At 31.1% G+C, this 25,914-nt stretch overlaps 2 protein-coding genes across 2 annotated transcripts; one reads left to right on the top strand and one right to left on the bottom strand.

The window, feature by feature from the left end:
• Positions 1 to 57: 57 nt before the first annotated feature.
• LOC111623619 (protein phosphatase PP2A 55 kDa regulatory subunit-like) lies at positions 58 to 24,744 on the bottom strand. The gene is made up of 10 exons (XM_023366262.1): positions 24,629 to 24,744; positions 22,022 to 22,216; positions 21,876 to 21,941; positions 2,833 to 2,930; positions 1,920 to 2,085; positions 1,538 to 1,828; positions 1,294 to 1,458; positions 965 to 1,226; positions 764 to 887; positions 58 to 681 (listed from the first exon to the last, which is right to left on the bottom strand). The coding sequence occupies exons 2-10, from the start codon at positions 22,026 to 22,028 to the stop codon at positions 529 to 531; spliced, it is 1,332 nt and encodes a 443-aa protein (XP_023222030.1). The 5' UTR covers positions 22,029 to 22,216; positions 24,629 to 24,744; the 3' UTR covers positions 58 to 528.
• Positions 5,127 to 6,851, top strand: LOC111623620 (pre-mRNA-processing factor 6-like). The gene is made up of 6 exons (XM_023366263.1): positions 5,127 to 5,306; positions 5,392 to 5,568; positions 5,661 to 5,862; positions 5,959 to 6,097; positions 6,161 to 6,287; positions 6,565 to 6,851. The coding sequence occupies exons 2-6, from the start codon at positions 5,395 to 5,397 to the stop codon at positions 6,715 to 6,717; spliced, it is 795 nt and encodes a 264-aa protein (XP_023222031.1). The 5' UTR covers positions 5,127 to 5,306; positions 5,392 to 5,394; the 3' UTR covers positions 6,718 to 6,851.
• Positions 24,745 to 25,914: the final 1,170 nt, after the last annotated feature.

Genomic DNA, 25,914 nt, shown 5'->3' with positions numbered 1-25,914 from the left:
GATGTAGGAGGGTGTATCGAGGAGAAAAAATAAAAATAAAAAATAAAATGAAAGTAAATTGCGTAAAATGGAATGATTTTATAATGAAAATGATATTTTACAAACTCAATTTTGATTTTTTGTGATTATATGTGACATATACCCTGAAAGTTATTTACATTTATACAACAAATCTGAATGGATGAACCTGTTTTTTTCTTTTATTATTAAATGATAAGATCTCGAATGGAAACAAATTTACTTCACATCCATTTAACACTGCTCGGTGTTTAAAGCAGCCTAAATGATTCGCTCATTCGAAATTAAATGGTCGTACACCAAGCAGCAGGCATAGGAACTGTCTGATTAGCCGCCAAAGGCACCTAAGATTCGTTTGATCTATCTGTTCTGGCCCAATTATGTCGCGAAAGAACGAATGCTGCCTGCAGCAAGGAAGCTGTGGATGAATTAAAAATAATACATAGAATTTTATTTTTAAATGATCAGTTTATACGAATTTAAAAATATTATCTATGTTTTCCTTAATAATTAAAATTTTTCTTGGAAAATATAAAGATTGTTAGTTGCAGCAACGGCCACGATGTTTTCTTGAGGATGCCATGCTGTGTGAAGTATTTTCCTGTTAAAGTCTAGGCAGTCTACGCTAATGTCATCTTTCTTTCTTCTTCCACCAGTATATACCTAACGAGGAAAAAATACATTGCGAAGAGATTAAAGAATGAAAGCGGGAAAGATTTATTTGAAATTTACAGAATCTACCCACTTTTCTTGGCCTTAATACTGTTTTGGGTTTGGCTATGTCTTTAGATGCTTCAAGAGTGATGTCTCGTTTAGAATAACGATCAAATACACGAAAGAAATTGTTATAAGATCCCGTCATGACGTAGCTACAAGTGAAGAAATATTTTAAACCCAATTTCATGTAGACAAAAAGAAAAAAAAAAACAAACATATTTTCACTTACTTATCTACGCCATTCCAGCAACACTCAAATTTGTCAAAGATGCAGTCATTCTCATAGAGCGTACAGAGCTTTGAGCGAAGATATTCGTGTACGTGGAAGCACTCGACTGGTTTGTTATCCATGTGCAAATCCCAAACTTTAATAGATAAATAGTCTCTAGATATCATGTAGCGTCCACTGTTGCTGAATTTAACATCGGATATACTAGATATTATTTCGGAAAAGAAACTCCTGCTCGTCGGATCCTCCGGCTCTTCAAATACTAAAATTATGCTTGTGTTATTACTATTATAGGAGAGCAAAATATTAAACGAATCGCTAACACTTACTTTTGGCATGTTGGTCACAAAGTGCAGATGCACGCATATCACACAACCTTATCGTTCCTTTACTACTACTATAAATAAAGACATTGCAGTGTAATGGATGGAATTCCGCTGCAGTAATAACTTCAGTCAGCTCTTCCATATTTGCCGGTTTTATATCGACAATATCTATTATTTTAGTTAATGAATTCACATAATACAATTGCATTAATAAAAATAAAAAAATAAGATAATAATAAAAGGATACTGAAACTTTGATCAGTTATCTCTAGATGCCAAAGGTTAATCCTTAAGTCGTCCGCCGACAGGTAAGTTTCTTGGTCACTATTAACCGAAATCGAATTAATATGATAAGTATGGGCATTGGCAAATATTTTCCTTGGACTAGCTTCTACCATCAGTTCCATCGGTCGAACGACAGGTACCCGTAACGTCGTAATCGATGTTGGATCACGTAATAAACCAGATTCGTCCTTTAAATTTGTTCCATCTATTCTTTTATCCCTCTCTGATATTTTCCACAATTTGATGGTTTTATCTATAAACAAAATAAATAAATAAATAAATATATATATATATATATATATATTACAACATTAATTATTATTAGATAGAAAATTATTAATTACCATTGGTAGATAATAAGAAGTGAGCAGGATTTTTTCTTTTTAACCATCTTATTTTATTTATCTTCTCTTCTATTTCTAGACTCTTCAGATAATCAAACTCTGGTTCGTGGCTTTGGAATGTACTATAAACATTATATTCACCTCTTCTGGGCACCGAGAGTTTCGACTGTGTACATACAATAAAATCGATATATTGTTATCCAACATATTATAATTTAAACTATATATATAAGCATGAAAATCTTTTTAAGTTAACATCTTTTATAAATGTTATCTATAGTAAAAATGTTATTTTCATATATTTAACAATCTCTCTTATGTTTTGTTTTTGGTAACAACATAACTCATTCTCAAGTGTAGTGGTTTTCAAAGTTATTTATCCACAGGCCATTAAACCAAATTGCAGACGAACTGCATACCACATATGCCCCTATTCACTCTTATCCTGTAAATATCACCTTAGATTGTGTGCCAAAATGTTTTGTCTATTGTTATCTATCCAGTAACCTAACGTAACAGATATATGGTGCATAAAAGTGTTCTTTTTTTCTGGCTAAACAGCATAGAATGACTAAGTTAGACTGTAGACCACCTATCACACACATAGTCCACGAACCACACTTTGAGATCCACTGTTCTAGTGGACAGTATATAGTAACAATTTATTTTGGTTGCTATATTTTATCTTTCGTAAGCAAATATTCATTAAAGCTGTATAACCAATTTGCTACAGTAAATAATAATATTTGTGAAAATATTCAATATAGATAACATCTACTACAAACAACAGTAATATGTTAATATACATCAATACACATCACAGTACAATAATCAAGTACAAACAGAATCTAAAGTTAATTATTTATATAGAATTTATTCATTTGAATAATTTTTAAAAAACAATCAAACTTACTAAGGGATCACGTTGAAAAATTACTACACGTCCTCCCTTGTCTCCCGTAGCTAGAAGTTCTCCATCACAGTTAAATTCTACGCACGATATTATGTCCGCTGTAAGAATAATTATTAAAAAAATAATGAGAATGAGTCGACAATACACATTATCGGACAATAATCTAATTTTTGCAATACGTTACTAAATAAGTTATGCAATTACATGTTACAGAATGAATATCCTCTCTTTAAAAAATGCTGGAAAAGAAAATAAATCATATACTTAAATAAGTCATATTAATAAAAAGAAACTTTTATAACTATACTAATAAGTTTAATTTCATGGAATAAGGCAACATGACACAGGAGAGATCAGCTAAGGGGGAATACCTCCCAGGAAGATATTCTATGGTAAACTGGCCCCTATTTAGATGTTACACACATGAAGAAAACTTCAGGAAACTCATGGATTCGTGCCCTTTAGTCAGGCATGAACCCACAACTAGCTACTAGTGTTTAGTAATTTTCTTCACCTGGTCACTGGTGAGCCACAATTACAGTACATAAAATTGTATGTCGATCTACATTTCCTATTTAGAGAAACAAAAAAATTATAACACATTTCCTCCATTTGAAAAGTAAAATTCAGTGAGACATGTACCATAAATACAGTATTATGCAAAATATATATTGCATTATACATGTAATTGTTATGAAAATATTCTATTTATTAAGATAAGGAACAATGAAATAAATAAATGGAAAAAAAATCAGGAAATAATTATTGAAGTAGTCATTTTTTATTACTAAAAATGTTATTCTCGCCAAGTTTATCACATCCTTCCTTAATGTGTGATATCATCTCAGTTTAAGGCAACTTTAAATAAAATACATACTTTAATTATGTGTATATAATAAACTTCCCGAAGCCAGATACATCGATACACAACCAAACAAATGCCTTATATATCAGCCTTTATAGCCTGATTAATTAAGGCATTCGTTTGGTCGAGTTTAATAATATGAATGTTTTCAGTAATTATAACTGGTGGAAGAATTTTAATATAACTTTCAAATACAGAAATTCACAGAACAATGAAATTACCATTGTAACAGTAATGTACTTTCTGATAAGAATGGTTTCGGTAAATGAACTGCATTGTATGACATAATTCATTTGCATAAGCACTATGCTACGTCAGCCAAGAATGGAGGATTTTATGATGTTTAGTAAAGTGAAATAAATGAAATAAGTACTAACAAGGGAGAGTTTTCTCTTAATCAAATTTTAACGAACATAAATTAATTTTAACATAAAACAATAAATTCAGCACTTAAAATATTTTTCTTATGATTACAAATGTATCTTTTCTCAACAACATTATAACGAAAAAAAAGTTAGGTGAGGACTTGCTTCATGTATTTTGAATTGGTTCAATAATATCTAAACTACAAAAAATTTTACAAATATCCTTGTAATGAGGATAAGCTTACAAATTCGTTATTAATTCTTAATGTTTATGGTTAGCCAGAATCTGTCTACTGCTATAAGGAATCCACTTTAAATTTTGTTCACACTACAGTACTCATAATTGAATTATCTTTAACAGTGGGATTTAAAAAAAATAAAGCAACTACTGGTTAACCCTTCCCTACCTTTCCTGAGTTATCTCGCTCCGCTGCTTTTTACAAATCCTATGATCGTCATAAGTTTCTAATAAATGAAGTATGAAGCTTAACAACAATAATAAATTTGTATCAATTATAAGACTTGTATGCAAACAGCTCATTATCAGATTCAGTGAATAAAAAACAGCAACTCACTGTTTCCAAAATTAGTCGATCGAATCAATTTTCAAGACATTCCGTAATGTTGTAGCTAACGAAACTAAAAATAAGACGACTTCCCGGCACTTGTAATTTACTAAGTTGAAGTTGAATGTGACGTATATGTTACGAGATTTCATTAAAAATAATACTTATATNTCATGAAATGGCAAACATAAAACATTCTAATATAGTCAATTCATTTTTGGGGATACAATTTTATATTTTACATATTTCTTCTCATAAAAAATTTAAAGTTAATATTGAGCTGATACGAAAGTTTCTGGAATTTTCTAGATCTTATGATAAAAACTTTTCTAATAGAATTTTTAAAATGCTCATTTAGTATTTGGCTACAGAAATAATCTATAATTGCAAAATATCCACATCAAAATTTTATTATTCAGTAGAAAATTAACATTCTGATTCTAATGTAGATAATTTAAGTCAGTAAATTAATCTGTATTATCAAGAGCTAAAATAATAATTATAAATTTTTAGAATGATGTACCTGCTGCAAGAAGCATTCTGTCATTGGCCTTTCAAGCTAATCCCAACAGTGAAGAAATTTGGTTAGCTGCAGTCAAATTAGAAAGTGAAAATAATGAGTATGAAAGAGCTAGACGACTTCTAGCCAAAGCTAGAGCTAGTGCTCCAACAGCCAGGGTAATATATTGTTAAGATAATTCTTTAAAATATAAGATGAAGAAAAGAACTTTTAAATAATTTTGATTTAAACTTTTTAATAAAGGTTATGATGAAATCTGTGAAATTAGAATGGGCTTTGGGAGATTTAATAGAAGCAAAAAATCTACTTGAAGAAGGATTAAAACTGTATCCTGACTTTGCAAAACTATGGATGATGAAAGGCCAAATATTGGAACAAGAAAACAAGATTGATGAAGCTCGTGAAGCATACAATCTAGGGGTAAATAAATGGATAAATAATATTTTAAATTTCTTTATATTAGAAATCTATTAGAAATCTATTAAAAATTTAATTTTATTTTGTCATTGCAGTTGAAAAAATGTCCAACTTCTATTCCTGTTTGGTTACTTCTGTCGCAACTTGAAGAGAAAGGAGGTGCACTCATTAAAGCACGATCAGTCTTAGAAAAAGCTCGGTTACGAAATCCAAAATGTGCCGAATTGTGGTTAGAAGCTGTGAGAGTAGAACTTCGTGGTGGACTAAAAGATATTGCTTTGACTTTAATAGCAAAAGGTAATTAATAAAATTAAGAAACGAAAAAAAAATTAAGAAAAATAAGAACTGTTAAAAATTGAGTCAAAAAACAAACAAAAAAAAAATATATTTCAGCTATGCAGGATTGCCCCAATAGCGGGATTCTTTGGGCAGAAGCCATTTTTATGGAAGCACGACCTCAGCGTAAGACGAAGAGTGTTGACGCACTGAAACGTTGCGAACATGATCCTCATGTTCTTCTTGCTGTTTCTAAGTAAGTCATTTTAATTATTACATTATAAAAAAGCAAATATTAAAATATTTTTGAAAATTTTAGATTGTTTTGGACTGAAAGAAAAATGAATAAAGCAAGAGAATGGTTTAATCGAACTGTTAAAATTGATCCCGATTTAGGAGATGCTTGGGCTTATTATTATAAATTTGAATTACTTCATGGTACAGAGGTTTGTAAATTTTTTAATTCATAAATTATTTTTTATAATCTTAAAATAAGGACAAGCAATTAAGTACTCTAAATAAAGTAAAGACTTGTTACATCAATTAGAAGGAACACACAAAAACTAGAGGACAGGCAATCGTTTTTCTAAAAAATGATTGTGTGACCTCCTCCTTGAGGTAACAAGTCCTTACTTTATTTAAGGTTCTAGTAAACATTTTTTAGAATATCTTTTTTTCATAAATTTATCAAATTAATAATACTATGTCCATTACTATTATTAGGAGCAACAAGAGGATGTCAAAAAAAGGTGTGTTAATGCAGAACCTCACCATGGAGAACATTGGTGTCAAATTTCTAAAGATATTGCAAATTGGAGGAAAAAAACAGAAGAGATATTAGTAATGACTGCAAATCAGTTATCTATTCCAACTTGAAAATACCAAACTATTTTTTTATTTATAAAAAAATTCATCCATGAAAAAATTAGTAAAATAATCATCATATTCATATCTTTAAATTTATCCATTGTATAGTTTTATTGTCAATAAATGTAAATTGTTTTTTATAAGCAATATTTTTCAAATTATTTATGCATATACTCATGTAAGTTAAAATGCAGAATTATTTTATTAATTTGATTATGATTTTCTTCATAGAAGATAACTACTAAGTTATTTTGGGCTTAGGTTTATGTACACACAGTTCACACTATATGTTATTTGTCCAGCACAGCACATTCCTGGATAGTGAAGTGGTACGAGTTCCACAGAAAAGTTGGGCTATATGTTTTACAGTGTGTTGGGGAATAATTCTGTAAAACACTAGCTTTAATGCAATTTGTAAAATGTTTTTGAAATCACTTAAAATGAAAATGACTTCCTTATGAAACAAAAGGAGTGATGCCATGTGTACAGTACATACACTATCAAATATCTTCACAAAATTTACTACATTCCTATATACTTATTGGGCTGCAATTTGGAAAAATTGTAGACCTAAAAGTTTCCACTGTTGTCCATCTGTCTGCCCTTTCTTCTTAATCTTCAGAATGGTGTTAGATAGATGAAAGCCAAGACCAGATATGGAAATTTAGGGGCATGAAGTCCCAATTAACTATTGAATATATACAAACTTCTGATGCAAACTGGAAGTCATGTTATTTCAATTCAAAAATTTTCCCCTGAAAGAAATTAGATAGATGACTGCCACTCTATTGCTAACAGGAAAAGTATGATGTACAGGGGAGGTGGAAAGTATATATATTTTAAATTAAATTAATTAAAAATATTAAAAATTGCAACCCAGCATTGTGGCAAATGCTTTTCTAAATCAATTGCATGAAATAGTTTTAAAATATGTAGTAAATTTTTTTTAAATATTTGATATTGTTTATATCAAAAATGTATTGACTAATATTCAACTTTTTAGTGAAAAAATTAAACATTTATTTAAAATAATACTAAATATTTACATTTAATTTAAATAAATATAATACAAAGGAAACTATCAACACTAGCTAATCAGCTAAAGTTGATAGCAACAAACTGTAAAAGGAAGTTTTCTATTTCATCATTACAAACTTTAATATAACTACTGAGCAAAATATTTTGCTCAGTAGTAACAATAACAACATTTTTACTAAAGATACATGGTTAATTCCACAATTATTAACTATAGTATTAGGAAGAGCAAACAAAGTTTTTCTATTGAAATTATGTTTATTATCCAATTAAGATGTAGATAATCCATGTGTTATCTGCAATTAAAAATGAATTTAAAAGCAAGTGTGGGCTATGCACTAAAGGTTAACTTTAATTACAGATTCATTCTAACCAAGAGAATCTTTAGAAACATGAAAAGTACTTTATGCATAACAGGCAATCATATGTCAACACAATTTTTCTGAAAACCCACCAAAGACAAATACAGTACACTATACAAGTCTCATTTTTAGTTCTCTCCCATTCATTTTCTGTGTATGCTTACACACTTAAATTTTGAATTTTTTCAAAATTTAAACCACCATCTGCAAAAAAATTCTAATTTAGTATCAATTGAATTTTAATATAATGAATAATCAATGAAAAAAATCAGAACGTTGGGAACCATTTACATCAAAATGTATTCAGGTAAAAGAAATCATCATATAATTAATATATTTTAAAAATTAAACAGAATACACTTACCATTTAGTTTAATTTCAATGTAGAAATCATAGTTTCAGTATTTAGTCTATACAGTAAAATGTTGGTAAAATGAAATTGAAGGGACCATTGAAATAATTTTGTTATATTAAAATAGTCAAAAATGTAAGGATGAAATTTATTGATGATAAAAAAAATTGCTTACATTTTGAGGTAAGAAAGCTGTTAGTATTTATATGGAACCAAATTTTCAAAATGTAAGTTATATTAAATTAGAATAAAAATTGATCTGTAATAAAAAAAATTATCAAAAAATATCATGAGCAAACAACTAAAATAACAATATAATAGTACAGATTAGTTTGAATCCTGCCTTTTTAATTGTTATTTTTGCTTGAAGCCATTATTTTCTGGTAAAAGAAGTTAATTTTCGTGTATAATAAAAAAAATTATCAAAAAATATCACAGGAAAACAACTAAAATAACGATACAGTAGCACTGATTAGTTGGAATCCTGCCTCGCTAATTGTTATTTCTGCTTGAAACCATTATTTTCTGCTAAAAGAAGTCTAATTTTTGCGTGTGTTGTTTCTTTAATCAAAGCTCTTTTCGATAAAATCCTCTACTGTGACACAGTTCCAGTAGGCCATCAGGGACACCTTTTTGTTTAATTCCTTTTTTCACTTTATCTAATATTTTATTATTCTCTTTCAAAGAAAACTGCTTTAATTTTTTTTGTTTTTCTCCATTTTTTCTCATAAATTTAAAAAGAAATAAACTGTAGAGTATTAGCATCAAAATAAAACCATAACCAGAATTGATAAATATATCTATAGATTCTGCCACAACTAAGGATTAAAATTAGTGTTGTCAGACTCAGACTGACATAATATTCATTATAATGAAACTATTCTTTTGTTATGGATAGAATGATTATTATGACATTACTGAAATTTTCGTTATAATGGTATTCGTTAAACAAACATTTTTGCAGTAAGCTGAATAGGAAATTAGCAAGAGATTCAAGATATATTCGCTGTAATGAAAATTTCGTTAAACTGGCATTTGTTATACCAACATTTCACTGTATTTGGGAAATTATTGTGACTGGAAACCGTAACAAGATTATTGAGATGGAATTTTTGAGATCAGGTTAATCATAAATACAAACTGTTATTGCAGTTTTCCTTGCAATAACAGTTTGTATTTATGATTAACCTCTCTGTTATGATTAACCTCTCTGAAGAAAGAGTTTACTTTTTGAATTCTAAAAAGTAAACTCTTCTATTATTTCTTCAGATTTGATTGATGGAATAAGGCAATGCAATCTAAGTAGGAGGTGCCTTCTAAGAGAACTAACACCTATTTAGACATTAGACACATGAATAAAACCTAGAAAGTTTCAAGCATCCAGCTTGTTAGTCAGGCGCAAACCTATCAACTACCAGTGTTCAGTGGTTTTATTAAAAAAAATTTTACATTGAAGAACACATACATGATTTGGAATGAACCATTCAAGGTAGAAAGCAACAGTGATGTGAGATCATTTTTAGAAATTTATTACTTTTTTATATTTAGCTTTAACATGCTAAATTTCTTCTACAATTTTAATTAATGAATATACTCCTATACTGGCACAAAAAGTAAATCAAAGTTTCTAAAAATATATTACTATGAAAAGGTAGAGTAATTGAAGTTGATAGACTGCTTTCAGCAGAGATCAAGAGAAGTGAATGTTATTGTTTTTCACAAAAATCTTTTTTGAGAACGAATTAATAAAAAATAAAGGTCAAGGCAGAAATACTAGATCATATGCTTTGTACAAATGTGTAAATTGTAAAGAACTAAGGAGCATTACAGAACATTACTGTATTTATACACTGTACACAGTAGATCCCCCTATAACACGGGTTCGTATAACATGGTGGAAAAATTGCAATTGTGTTTGGATAACAGGCTAAAAGAGGCTCATATAACACAGTAAAAGAATGAGACAGATTGTCATGGCAGACTCGTGTCTCGACAGGATTGGTTCAATCTGGACCGATAGTGGACATTGCACAAACCATTGAGTTTAAATGAGCAGTGGACCTACTAAAATCATTTATTATTCAATGGCCATAAAAATTATATTTATATTAATGATGTCTCTAAAGTTCAGCAAATTTTTCGCAGAAAAATAATTTATCAGGAAACATGCACCCGCTGTTTGATGCGCCGCTCTACGACGAAAACAAGCTTAAACAATGGCATCGTCGAATGGTGCACACTAAGTACGTAATCCTACAATTTTTTGTTTATAGCATAGTTTATATGGATTATTCCCAAAAATTATACGTGTTTTGGAAATGTTGAGTCAAATTAGTCTAGAATTGATTAATTTTATGAAAGAAAACCTTTCAAACAGCCATAGCCACTAAACTGCACACGTGCCAGGCTGTGATTGGCTCATGTATTTAAGTGACTCATACAACACAGAATTCATATAACACGGAATGTATCTACCATGTTATAGGGGGGTCTACTGTATACAACTGTGAAAGTATAAATGACTTGTCTTCTATAGTAAAGAACTTACAATTGAATAGAGAAAAATAAATAGGAACAATTTTTTGATAAAAAATTAAAATTACAGGACGAGGACACTTGATGCATCCCCAGCTGGTAGAGTAGTAACCAATGATAATTAAAATTGCAAACTTCATAAATATATTTATCATCTTAACATCTTAAAGATATTAACAAGAGGGGGCCAAGTTTAATGCTGACTTATTAAAATATTTATTACTGTAAGAACACACTTTAAACAGTAAATTTAATTTTAAAAAATATTCAAATTAAGATTTNATAAGATAAGCCACGTATTTATAAATTAAGATTGTGTATCGGATTTTTAAATTTCATACGTTATCTTAGTATTCTTTATGACTGAAATATAAACTATTATATTAATAAAGAAGGAAATAATCATATATCAAATCAACCAAAGGAATTTGACACTAGAAAGATTTCTCTAGATCAAGAATATGGAAAAACTTAGAAAGTAAATTATAGCAATACTTTACAAATCACGTACAATTTACAATTTCATATTGCTTTAATTAAATTCAAAATATATTTTTTCATGTTTCTGAATTTAAAATTAGGACGTCTTAAATTTATAGCATTCTTTTCTGTGCTTTGAAGTATAGAAATCATGGAATTTTTCAAGGGAAGTCCATCCTGAGCATATTCGGCCCTGTCCCTCACCGCCTGGTTAAACCTATTATGAGCCGAACTGAACTATGGTTATAAATATATATATATATATAAAATAGACCATCTTAGTGCCCACAAGGCAGAAAGAACAAAAATAAAATGCCTAGAAATTATTTTCAGAGAAGAACGAATCTGAAGTAAAAATTAAACAATAAAAGAAAGGAAAAATACTCAATCTGAACTGCAGAGACGAAGATGAGAAAGAGATGCAAAATAACCTCCTTAACTGAATGCTGGCTGAACATTTTATAACATTTCCTGCTTATTTTAATATTTAGTAATAATTAAACTTTATTTTAAATATATTATTGCCTACACTTTACTTCTAATTAATGCCTATTTTTCTTGAAATTTCTTTTTAAATACATGTAAGTTAACAAGAACGCTTTTACATATTAAAATCATTTAAGGTAAAAAGAAAAAAAATTGCAAATTATGAAACAGAAAAAATATAACTTAACATTCAAGTGATTAAATAAAACTACAAAAAGAAGAAAATATAAATTGCCTGCTGAATCTTAAGGCATCAGCTTAATGTTCAGGGGATCTTGGATCGAATCCAGACAGTTGGAAAACCCTGGGAATTTTTTGATACAGAGGTCTATCCTGGATGCAAGGTCATGTCTCTTAACACTCAGTACCCTTCGAAACTCACAACTGACTTGAAAAAATGTCCTCTTAGTGCCAACAGGTCAGAAAGAGTATTTTTCACCTATTAAACTTATTTTATAGTGTATTTTGAAAACACGTGGCAAGTTTTTCATCAGTTATCTTTATTTAGTTGATTAATTAATTAAATTAGTGTTTAATAAGTTAAAAATATGGAAAAGGACATGGTTTCATAAAATAAAACAAATCAGAAAGAGTAATTAAATCAACAAAGAGTAATTTCATCAACAAAGAGGTCATATGTAATTGTTTACGTAAGATATTAGATTACAAATAAATTAATTATTAAATAGAAAATTCATGAAAATCTGATTCACTGTTCTGTAACATCTTGCTGCAAATGAAATTTAGTAATGTACTGTACATAACAAGCAATATGAAACTTAAAACAATCAAATTTAGTTTACTTATAATAGATTTAATTTATTTAAATGCTATTTCAAAAAATCTAAATGTAATTGTTTTAAAAATTTTCTCCAATTCTTCTGAAATTCCTCTAAAATGAAGTAACAGTCACCTGAGGTACAGTACAGGATGATCATAATTAAAGATTAGGTGTTTGTATGGTATACATACTGTCCTGGTATACAGTTTTTGATTTTTGGGGAACTTTTGCTTTAAAATTCAGCCACTAGGGCAAAATTTAGCACTGCTGTCCCCTTAACATACATAATACACATGTACATTATGTTTTCTAAAAATAAATTTTGGAAGTTAAGAAACAAGATGCAATAATTTTATTTCGATTATAAATACAATAAATAGACATTGCTAGATTGTCAATAGAGGATTTTAGCATTTAGCGAGTAATGCTTAATCAGACAAAGTGAGCACCATGACTGTTCAGTAGAGTTCTACCAAATGAGCTGAGCTACAGCTCTTAGTTCAGGTTCATATTCTAGATTTTTATAATTTGAGAAAGGTCCTGTCCACTGTGAATTATCGGAATGTATTATACAATACATATTTTGCTAGAAATGACTGCTGTTATTTATATCATTTTAAAATTTGATTACTTTATCACTTTTAATAACTCTCTGAATATAAAATTGTTTATAGTTCAATTGCTTAATGCTCAAGTTGTTTTCAATTGAATGCTCTCATTTTAATAACAGATAAATGAAAACATGTCTCACATAGTGTATCCATTATGATTACAGATGTAATTTAATTTAATATAGGCTTTTCTGCAACAAACTCAGCTTAGGTCCAAATTTACAATTAGCTCAGCTGAGCTTTGCCAAACTCGTTCACCTATTGAAGAAATGGAAGAATATTTTGAGATAATTTTAGGTTATCTGTAGTAAATGTAATCCTAAGCAACTGTGATTAAAAAGATTAATAAATATTATTTCAAACTGTTTAATACAAATGTCTATACTATTATAATAAAGAGGCAAAGTTTCTAAGTTTGGATGTACGAGGTAACCTCCGAAACTACTCATCCGATTTCAAAAATTCTTTCACCAATATTTAGAATGGACCTTCAAGGTAGACATAGGCTGTATATTATTCCGTTAAACATTCATATAAATTAAAAGATATCATCTAGGTAAGCGTTATAATTTTGGTGTCAGTGGGTGGTGAGGGGCAAGACGCATACGTATATGAGATAGGTAACCAAGCGGCGCAGTCGCGTGGTCGGTGAAATACGCAGTGCATGTGTTCAAACTTGATATGTGTATATTGATTTTTTACTGATACTGTTATAGTCACAAACTGAATTCCACGCAGGCGAAACCATGGGCACAACTAGTTATTACTAAAATTAAATTCTAACACAGCCATTATAATTTGCAACAATCAAATTACTTCATTTTTCCAAAGCCCCAAATTATTTAAAAATTTGACTATACAGTGTGGTCAAAAGGTTGCTTGCCAAATTGGAGTAATCATTGTTCTTAATTGTTTCTGGTACAATAATGACTCTGTACCAGTGGCGTGCCGTCATTGGAAGCGGTGGAAGCACTGCTTTCCTTGTATTTTCTAAAAAATAAATATATATTGCATGATTATTTTCATATTTTAACATATTTTGGATTAATTAAAATTAATATTTTATTATAACCGCATTACGTGTTATAAACCATATTACAAATTTCTATACTACATGCGAAAAAAACAATAAGGTTGCTATTGTATATTTGAATATCAGTGGTGGAATGGAAGCGCTGTATTGTTGAAACCAGGTGAGCTTCCAAACAGCCAGATTATACTCATTTGCACATGTGCTTTACAGAGCACCAACCTCAGGCAGTTTAGCTGGTGGATGCTACATGTATAATGCTTCAAATGATTCTATCCAGGACCAGTTCTGGGCTGTTAGCCGCCCTTACCCATTTATATGAATCATGAGTAGATTTATAACTTAATCCAACTGATAGGAATTTATTGGTATGTTTTTATGATAGTTCTGTATAGTTGACAGGAGTTTTAAAAAAAATCCATTAAAATATTTGATATATTTATTCTGCTCTCCCATCTTGTATTACTTACAGATTTCAATGTTAAACTGGTGATATTACGATTTAGTATGTCCCATCTATAAGGGAATGCAGGAAAAAACATGTACAATTCTTGTACAATGTTAAAAAAAAATGAACTGTTAACTTTGGCAACATCATTTACAACTAAACATAATGAATGAGATGCACAAGATACAAAAAAACTCTACAATTTATTTTCCTTAAATTTACGATTTATATATCCGTTGTCATAAAAATTTGTCTTTCCACTACTTTCCCAAGACTACAAGTATTCAAGTATGAACTAACCAGTTTCAACTTATTTCTACTTAAGAAGTAGTTAAATAATTAAGATATTATGGAATTAGGAACATAAATAAAACCCTGCCAAATGAGCCAGAATTTTACTTAAACAAAAGCTTAACTGAACCTATCTCTAGCCGAATACAGTGGGGACTGATTTCTTCGTAATATTAGATGTAATAAAGACAGAAATTTTTCCAGTTCAATGAGAATGACTGAAAAGTTGTAAATTTTGTAAATTTCCGTGGACACCTGGTCCTAAAATGAATTAATTAGTTAGAAAACAAATGACGGACAATCTATTAATTTTAACATATTTAGATTTTTACAGCTATGGCAAGAAATGTTTAAAATGTACAACAACTCTGTCACGTCTTTTGAGGTATACTAGTGATGTGACAAAAGAGGCATTTGACATTGACCAGTATCGGCACCCTTGGGATTTGGCAGCTCGTGTGCATGCACCTACCAGAACTGTCTCTGATTCTATCCATTAGCCCAGTGCTTCTCAACCACTGTGCCGCGGCACTTTAGTGTGCCGCGAAATTTCTGAAGTGTGCCGCCACTGATTTGCCCCGAAATTTCTGAAGTGTGCCGTTTCCGCGACACAAAACATTTTGTTTACTTTGTAATGCAATTTCCTTTTATATTTCATTGAAAATTCTTATCGTATGCTCTTTTTACAAAATATATTATAGATACAGTACATCCCTCAATTAATGAAGTAAAATTTTTTACAATTTATCTTATTGTTAGTGTGCCGCCAAATTTTTAAAGTACTAAAAGTGTGCTGTGACGAAAAAAAGGTTGAGAACCACTGCATTAGCCACTCGTAGGGAGTAGGGAGCTATTTGACTAAGTGCATTGTTTTAAAATTTAAAAAGTAAAGAATATTTTATGTTATTTTTATGTGTTTCTTATATTTAATTATAATTTTCTTTAAAAGTTTATTCATACAATTTAAAGAATATTTTGTACCATGTATGTACATCCACCACACATTTTACAAAGTAAGTTTTTATTATTTTATTTTTAATTGTCGCCCTTATATCTTGAATTCTATTACATTCTGAATCCTAGCAATTCAGAATGTAACAGTGATATAATACATTTAGAAGTCTATGGTTTTTACTGGCTTATCAAACAAATGAATATGAATAGACCCTAGACCATCATGCACAATTAACTGATTGCCCCTGGAAGTTGGTTTCTTACAGAAACACAGCTTCCCTATCATCAAATGTCACGGCACGCCACTGCTCTGTACATTCTTTATAACATTTCATATGCAAACCCATGCAGTGATGACAAGTGATCATGTATAACACTGTATTTGAGTACTTGAACAATGTTTGAACATCAGTGTTAATGAGTATTGTGGTGTACAACACTCCATACTCACACTAGTCTCAACCTGATTGTCATACAGACTGCTTTAAATGTCATTAAAGTCACTTAGTGTCTTCCAACTGTAATTTGCAATCTCCTTCCCTATTTGGCAAGGGACTTTTTATCTACACTGTATAAAAATTTTCTTAAATACTAAATATTTGAACATACTTTTTAGATTAAAATAATCTTATTTGATTAATTTAAATAACTATCCAACAGAATATTTTTGTCTGTCATAACATACAATTAATTTCTACACGAGTAATACTTAATATATTGTATAGTTACATTAATTTATATATACTTGGCTTAATTGAGAACTTGTTAAACTATATAATTTTCTTAATATCATCATCAATGTTCTTAATCGTGTTCATTTACAAGTTTAAATATAAGAATGCTTATTGATTAACTTCTAATTCTGACTCTCAACTATCTGAATACCATTTGAATATGAATAAATATTTATATTTCATTTTATTTAAAAAAAATCATTAAAAAAAATTAAACTTTACTACATATATAATTCACTATATACGTGTGATGTATTTATTTATCATTAAAGTAGATATTATGTATGTTATTGTAACTTTTATCAAACAAAAGAACAATTTTGCCATTTTTACATATAATTAATTTACTTTCATCAATTAATTACTTTAACTCAAAAATAATTTCCAATTTAAAGTATGAATCAACAACACAAATAAAAGGACATACAAGATAGTATATCTCTTATAAGTGAACCGATGAAAAGTTCTCAGATTTCTATAAATCTGAGTTATTTATATGTAGAATATATCAAAATAGCAGCTTAGTAACCAAACCAATAATCTGGCTTGCTTTATATGAAACAGAATACGTCACAGGCTTGCATACTTAGCATTTTTTCATTCCAGTTTATCTTAATGCCAATAGGCAGTGGCGTGCCGTGACATTTGATGATAGGAAAGCCGTATTTCTGTAAGAAGCCGACATCCAGGGGCAATCAGTCAATTGCAATTCACTGATGGTCTAGGATCCATTCATATCGTTTATTCGATAAGCCAGTAAAAACCGTAAACTTTTCTAAATGTATTTTTATTATCACAATTACATTCTGAATCCTAGCAATTCAGAATGTAACAGTGATATAATACATTTAGAAGTCTATGGTTTTTACTGGCTTATCAAACAAATGAATATGAATAGACCCTAGACCATCATGCACAATTAACTGATTGCCCCTGGAAGTTGGTTTCTTACAGAAACACAGCTTCCCTATCATCAAATGTCACGGCACGCCACTGCTCTGTACATTCTTTATAACATTTCATATGCAAACCCATGCAGTGATGACAAGTGATCATGTATAACACTGTATTTGAGTACTTGAACAATGTTTGAACATCAGTGTTAATGAGTATTGTGGTGTACAACACTCCATACTCACACTAGTCTCAACCTGATTGTCATACAGACTGCTTTAAATGTCATTAAAGTCACTTAGTGTCTTCCAACTGTAATTTGCAATCTCCTTCCCTATTTGGCAAGGGACTTTTTATCTACACTGTATAAAAATTTTCTTAAATACTAAATATTTGNTGAATATACTTTAAAGAAAATTATTATTAAATATAGCTTTGTAAAGAAACGTACATAAAAATATAAAATATTCTTTACTTTTTAACTCTTAAAACAATCCAGTTAGTCAAATAGCTCCCTGCAAGTGACTAATGGATGGAATCGAAGACGGTTGCAGAGCGTGCATACATGCGGACTGCCAAATCCCCAGAGTGCCGATACCGGTCAATGTCAAATACCTCTTTTGTCGCATCACTAGTATATCTCAAAGGACGTGACAGGGCTGTTCTTTTTTTAAACATTTCTCACCATAGCTAATGTAAATAGTCTAACATAAATATGTTAAACTTAATAGTCATTTGTTTTCTAACTAATTCGTTTTAGGACCAAGTGTCCTCAGAAATTTCCAAAATTTACAACTTTTCGGTCACTCTCGTTGAACTGGAAAAATTTCCGTCTTTATTACATTAATAATACGAAGAAATCAGTCTCCACTGTACTCGGCTAGAGATGGTTCGGTTAAGCTTTTGTTTAAGTAAAATTTCGGCTCTTTCATCAGGGTTTTGTTTATGTCCCCAATTCCCTAATCGCTTAATTATTTAACTACTTCTTAAGTAGAAATAAGTCGAAACCGGTTACTTTGTACTCGAATATTTGTAGTCTCGGGAAAAAAGTGGAAAGACAAATTTTTATGACAAACGGATACATAAATCGTAAATTTAAGGAAAATAAATTCTAGAGCTTTTTCTGTACCTCGTGCATCTCTCTCATTCATTAAATTTAGTTGTAAATGATGCTACCAAAGTGACAGTTAATTTTTTAACATTGTACAAGAATTGTACACGTTTTTTTCTACATCCCCTTAAAGATGGGACGTATGAAATCGTAATACCACTGGTTTAACATTGAAATGCGTAAGTAATATAAGATGGGAGAGCGGAATAAAAGCAGAATAAATATATCAAATATTTTAATGAATTTTTTGAACTTCTGTCAACTATACAGAACTATTGTAAAAACATACCAGTAAATTCTTATCGGTTGGGTTAAGTTATAAATCTACTCATGATTCACGTAATCGGGCGAGGGTGGCCAAATATCTAGCAGGCAAGCGGCTAACAGCCCAGAACCGGTCCTGGATAGAATTGGATGTGGTATATGTGTAGCATCCACCCAAGGTCCTAGGCTTTCACCAGCTAAACTGGGTGAGGTTGGTGCTCTGTAAAGCACATGCATGAATCTGGCTTTTTGGATGCTGACGATACAGCGCTTCTACTCCGCCACTAATATTTGGATATTAGTGGTGGACACAATAGCAATTTTATCTTTTTTTTTCACGTGTAGTATAGAAATTTGTAATAAGATACATAATGCGGTTATAATAAAATATTGCACGATTATTTTCATATAATTAAAATTAATATGTATTTATTTTTTAGAAAGTACAAGGGAAGCGACGCATCCACTGCTTCCAATGACGACATGCCACTGCCGATAGGTAAGTTATTTTCCTAGAATCTCTGATGTATTGATAGATGCACCCATAGATATTGATACATATATTTTAAGTAATGTGGTATAAAATATACTAAATTTAAGTAAAAGCAGAAAAAGAATTATCATTAGTCTCAATATTCAATATGTTTTTATTTAGTATCAATATTCAATATTTAAACTTTTCATTTCAATTCCTACTTATGCAAATGGCACAGTGTTTTCATTGAAGTAACTTAAATTTATATTTTTCATTTCATTAACTTTTCTGCATTGTTAAATTGTTATCTTTAGTATAAATATTCCAATTACAGTAAACCCTCTGCATCCCCAATTTTAAAATATAATAGAGCTTTTGATTCTGATGAAACCGTGTTGTAGTTTACCTTGCTTTTTTACATATTTTTTATAATAGAGCTAAATAATTGATTCTCTATTAGATATATCAAAGGGAGTTGTCTGTCAGAAAACTATTTATTGCTAAACATTTCATTAAAGTCAAATGTGTTTTCACAGTGATAAGATTAAACTACAATTCAACTTATATATAGTCTATTTATGGAAATAGTCAACTTGGGTATTAACCAATGAGCATCAGCCATTAATTGATTAGTTGTGACAAGTTACTTTGATTTTGTCCTCATTTGTTAAACATGTCACCACCATTATAAACAGTGTTATAGAAGCTTCACGTTATGATATTGGAATACGAGGAAGTTTCCTGTAGTAAAATGCATGCTAAATGTAATAAAATGCATGTTAAAAGTAGTTAAATACATGCTAAAAAATTAACAGAAAAGTTGTTCTGTCATCTATTGAGAGAACATAAAATACACATATCATTTGACATATTAAGTGAAAACTGTTGACATTATTAGGGAATGTGCTGATTGGTTTAACCGAAGTGACATCATGCGTGACATTGTTATCAGTCTGATTCTTTCCATAGACAGACTGTAGATGGTGTCAACTGTATGTCAAATATCAAAAACTGAACATGCTGTAATATAAAGTATAGTAGCAAAAACTTGGAAGCATAGTTTTTACAAGTATTATATTTCACTGTATATTTTCCATAGAAAGAAATACCTGTCAAATTTAGTTGTACAAAATGTAAAATATTTTACTTTATAACACTAGAAACCTCAACAATTTTTCTATTTCTAGTTATGTTGTTGACATTCTTAAACTTCATAATACTTTACTTTGTCATTAATTCTTCATTTACAATGAAGAATTGATAATAATATAATAAAGAATGATCAATCGGTAATTAACACTCTATTATATTTTAAAGTATTTTTTTAAAATAATAACTTACATCATTCACTTAAAATATTATTATTTCAATATTATCATACAATGAACGATCGTACCTTACAAAACATATATCATAATACTAATAAATTGTATTAATATTTAGTAATCACACATCAACAAGGTTGTAGTAAGAAATGTATCAAAATTTATAACACATCATCATTTAGATCAAAATAAGTCAATTATTCTTAATAACAAAGGATGATCTAACTAGTTATTTTAATAGATCAATTTTACAATACTTGTTTGCTTATTTTAAACACGAAATAACTGCATCATCATCATTATAAGGATCACTTTTTCAGCACACTACAAACTTTCTCTTGTTTCGAATTAAAGTGTCAAAGGATAGAGGCGGACGTTACCTTTAGATCATATATTAATATATGCACCGTACAGTACATAAGAGCTAAGCACGTAAAAGTAACTTATAAGCTAGATGGGTTGGCGGATCCCACATTCACTTTGCCCGGTGCCTTTTGACATTGCCCAAGCTACGTAACGAGAACACAGCTGACAACGGAGCCAAAAATAGCGAAGTGGCCTCATCGATGCCAAGCCACATTTCCGCGACCCCAACTAACGCAATGCAGGGAACATTTACACGAGGCTTTTCACGTCGGACAACCCTTCTGGGTTTCCAACTGGCCGAAGACAGTTAATTATGTCTGGCAACGTCCATCATATATGTACTACTCGACTATCTCCAAAGGGAAATCCAGATGGGGTTACAACTTTTCGGTCACAGGCGTCCGATCGCCGTTTCCTCTACGCCGCGTATGGCACTCTTGCTGCTCCAACTACATCGCGTAAACCGTGTGGCACTATGCGTTTCAATGCAAAGTCAATGCGGGATCCACCGAACCGGTAACTTCTGCTTATCTGAATTTAATGCAGATATTAATGAAAATTAATATACAATTTATTAAGTATTAATGATCATTTATATTTTGAAAGATAAAGGAAGGGAAAAGTGTTATTTACCTTCGGTCACATCATCATCTAAGGTCCCTTTCACTTGAGAAAAACTCCATTGAACATCTCCGTTTCCTATTGGAGTTTGAAGTTAGTTCAAATTTAAAATGCATTAAATATGTTACTTGTATTGCAAGAGAAGGAAATTATCTCACCTGCCATAACAGAACGCTCGCTGAAACCTTTGGGACTTATACTATTTATATTATGAAGAATTATGATCGTAAAAAAAAGGATAATTTTGGGTTACATTTGGAAAACCGTTTCATACAACTCAAAAGAAAAAAAGGAGATGCTAAATCCCACAATCCTCAGCGAACGATCGTAACTTTTTTGTGATTCAGAGGGCGCTACGAAAGTAAAAAAGAAAAAANTTAAAAAATTCGTTTTAATGGGCAACCGCTGTTATGAAGTAAAAAATTTGGATTTAGGATTTTTCTGGTATATTTTCAGTTCTTGGCCAAAACTACAATGACCCTCTTAGTATCCACAATGTAGTGTGTACCAACAAATAATGTTATGCTATGGTCCTCTACACTCACATTTAATATGTTTTGATAGTTTACAATCTTTATACAGTATTATTCATTATATTACAAGCAATGGCTTTGTAGTACGGTCACAATGCCGGGTTTGCAATTTTTAACCGTATTTTTAATTTATTTAATTTAAAATCTATGTTCTCCACCTCAAATTAATGGTGACTTGCTTCTGTACATTATAGTTTCTTTTAACAATAGAGTCGTGTCTATCGTCGAACACCTTTCGGGGGAAGTTTTGAATTGAAATAACATGACTTTCGATTTAAATCGGAAGTTCTTATATAGGTCATCGGCGCCTCCTGCCCCCAAGGTTTCCATATCTGGTTTTGGATTTCATCTAGCTAATTCCGTTCTCGAGATTAAGGGAAGACAGATAGACAACTGGGAATTTATAGGACTACAAATTGTTCAAATTGCAGCCCAGTTACTACAGATTAATTTTTCGAATCCCAGAAATTTTTTGGGGTGGTACTGTACATCCCGAATACGTTGGGCCCCGTTCCTCACCGCTGGGTCATCCTATCTTGGATACGGCCAGCACGGGTCTGACCATATCCAAGATGGCCTTTATAAAAAGACCACTTTAGTAAACATAACAAAAAAAAATCTACGAATGAACATGAGGATGAGACTAGCAAGCAAACATTCATGCCTTCCTCCGAATATAATATATACAGTATTATAATTTTAAAGCAATCGGATAACATAATTCCAAGAAATTTAGTAGTAAAATTATCATTTATCAGAATTTAAAATGTTTTCTTAATTATATTTGAAATTTTTATGTGTGTATATCTAATAAACGACCAAATAAATTTTTATGTGTATATCTAATAAACGACCAAAATCAATAAATATCTCCTTGATGCAGCGGTATGACCTTGCCATTATGGGCTGACCGGTGAACAGACATGTGCGCCACTGAAAATTAAGCCAAGTAGATTTTTTAGCCTCCTAATATAAAATGCATATTTTATTATATCTATAGCAGTGTCCAAATCCTTTCCCTTTTAGGCAAGCTGTCGTTGGAGTTAAAAACTGCCTTTAGTTTAATTTTTACATATATAATTTTATCTATTTATATAAAATTGCTTGTCCTGACTGACTGACTGACTGACTGAATGACTCACTGATTCATCATCGCCCAGAGCAAACCGCTGGACCTAGAGAAGTGAAATTTGGTACACAGTTAGGGTACGTCATGAAAACGCACACTAAAAAGGGATTTTTCAAAATTCCCAAGTAGGGGGGAGAGGGAGAGCATTAAGGGTTAACCGAAAAACGGCTTCTACTGTACTATTTTAGATGCGATTTTTTGTTTTCAACTGCGTTTAGTCTTCATTGAGTACTTAGGTGTATTAAATTGATAACATTTCAGACATTGTTATAAATATTTTTATCTATTTCGATTTTAAAAATGTTCAAACCGTTTTAAATTCGAATTTGTTATTGCATATTGGTTCGATTATAGAACGATTGTAAACGTTCCAGAAAATTGATGAAATTGAAAATAGTTCGTTTGATTCTCGGCAATTCTCTTCAGCGGTAGGTATTATATAACAATTACTATGGTTATTGAAATATTGAATGTAAATGGGGTTTGCTTGCAAAACCTCCGCGGACGAACTCGCGAGTAACGGCTAGTTTTTTAAATATTTATGACTCTTTCTGTACTTCTTTTACTCTTTCCACCCTGCGGGCACTAGGAGGGCTTTTTATAGCAGGCCCATTGTGGGTTCGGCCAGGCCCACAATGGGGCGACCGGGTGGTGAGGGACGGGGCTCGACATATCCGAACGGACCAACCCCGAAAAATTCCTGGGGATTCCTCGGCCCGACATATCATGCCGAACCAATCCCGAAAAATTCCTGAGGGTCCGAGATTGCTATGACGGATCCGAGATCGTAACCGGACGGGTTTCGATCTAAGATTCCTCATAGCGGCAGACTGCCATCTTAATCGCTCGGCCATCCGTCCATCGAACGTTTTCTATTGGCGAAGTCAGGGCATAAAATTATGTATTATAAGTTCATCTACGTGGTGCATGCCAGAAATTTTACAAAAAAGAGTTCACTCCAAGTAATTAAATATAGTACAGATTACAGGTTACAGAGCTCTTTGAAGAAAATCGGTTCAATAGTAGTTCCTTTGATTTTATAAATTTATCATCTTCAAATAAAATGTATATAACAAATTGTAATATAAAATAATTTCAAGTACCTTTTAAGTTATTTTTATTATAACTTTTTCAGTTGAAACCCTCTAATAAGAATCTGAACCGAAGACGCCGCAAGTTTTCGAATGTTTTGTTTCAAATATTGTAAACTGAAAAATTTATAACCATATTATTCAAAATATTTCCTATTTATTTACATTTCTCGTAATAAAAAATTTTAAAATGGACTTGTTGTTTTATTTCAAAAGTACAGTATACATTTTTCTTTTAATCTATCACATGACATTCTGTGACGTAACTCAACTCGAAATGGGATTGTTGCGTCACTTGTGTAAGTCGAGGCGCTTTATGATTGGCTTTATTGATAGGGCAAAGTAGTTATTTGTAAATAACAGCAGCATTGGCTGCCATCTTAATCGATTAAGATTGGCAGCCAATCACTCTGGAGGATCCGAGATCGAAAAATCCCAAAAATTCTTCGGGGGTTGATCCATCCAGATATGTAGAGCTTCATTCCTCTCTACTTAGGCATCCCATTATGGACTTGCTAGAGTGCATAATGGACTCTAGCAAGTCCATTTTTAAAACACTTCCCACAGGGCGGGAAGTGTTTTAAAAAATTCGTTTTAATGGGCAACCGCTGTTATGAAGTAAAAAATTTGGATTTAGGATTTTTCTGGTATATTTTCAGTTCTTGGCCAAAACTACAATGACCCTCTTAGTATCCACAATGTAGTGTGTACCAACAAATAATGTTATGCTATGGTCCTCTACACTCACATTTAATATGTTTTGATAGTTTACAATCTTTATACAGTATTATTCATTATATTACAAGCAATGGCTTTGTAGTACTGTACAGGATGTTGCAAAAGACACAATAGGCAAAGTGTGCATGATTTGCTGACAAATAGGCGATATAATGGGTTTTTTTCCATTTCAGGATAATGTTGATGCACACAAGTGCATCAAGATCATCTGAATGGTCAGCCAGAAGGTTGCAGAGTTCAAATGCAACCAATTTCACATATCACTGTTTCTGTGTTTTTATCTATTTTTCTGTTTCCACATCCATGGGCACTAAGAGGACTTTTAAATCATATCCATCATGAGTTTGGCCAGGTCCACAATACTTGCAACCAGGTGGTGAGGGACAGATCCTCTGAAAAATTACTGGGATTTTTTGACCATCCAGGTTTGATCCCTGGATCCCAGAGCAGTGCGCCAACTCCTGAACCTTCTTGACCGGCTGTCAGTTGCAAAGTGCAAGAGGACCAGATCTGTGGCCAAGTTTAGCCAAAAACAGCATTTGGATCACCCATGTGCGCGC

The sequence above is a fragment of the Centruroides sculpturatus genome, unplaced genomic scaffold, assembly GCF_000671375.1.
Source record: "Centruroides sculpturatus isolate CEXI.00-Female unplaced genomic scaffold, Cexi_2.0 scaffold425, whole genome shotgun sequence".
Lineage (NCBI taxonomy): Eukaryota > Metazoa > Arthropoda > Arachnida > Scorpiones > Buthidae > Centruroides > Centruroides sculpturatus.
The sequence above is the reverse complement of the archived record's forward strand: the minus strand, read 5'-3'. Positions and strand labels throughout refer to the sequence as shown.

What these genes read in the sequence shown, in the direction of transcription:
- LOC111623619 (XM_023366262.1), bottom strand. An exon ending in CTTCTTATTATCTACCAATG is followed by an intron (nt 1,829 to 1,919) that starts GTAATTAATAAT and finishes TTTTGTTTATAG; the next exon opens with ATAAAACCATCAAATTGTGG. An exon ending in TGCTGGAATGGCGTAGATAA is followed by an intron (nt 888 to 964) that starts GTAAGTGAAAAT and finishes CTTCACTTGTAG; the next exon opens with CTACGTCATGACGGGATCTT.
- LOC111623620 (XM_023366263.1), top strand. Translation starts at nt 5,395, where the DNA reads ATGATGAAATCTGTGAAATTAGAATGGGCTTTGGGAGATTTAATAGAA. An exon ending in TTTGACTTTAATAGCAAAAG is followed by an intron (nt 5,863 to 5,958) that starts GTAATTAATAAA and finishes AATATATTTCAG; the next exon opens with CTATGCAGGATTGCCCCAAT. An exon ending in GTTCTTCTTGCTGTTTCTAA is followed by an intron (nt 6,098 to 6,160) that starts GTAAGTCATTTT and finishes TGAAAATTTTAG; the next exon opens with ATTGTTTTGGACTGAAAGAA.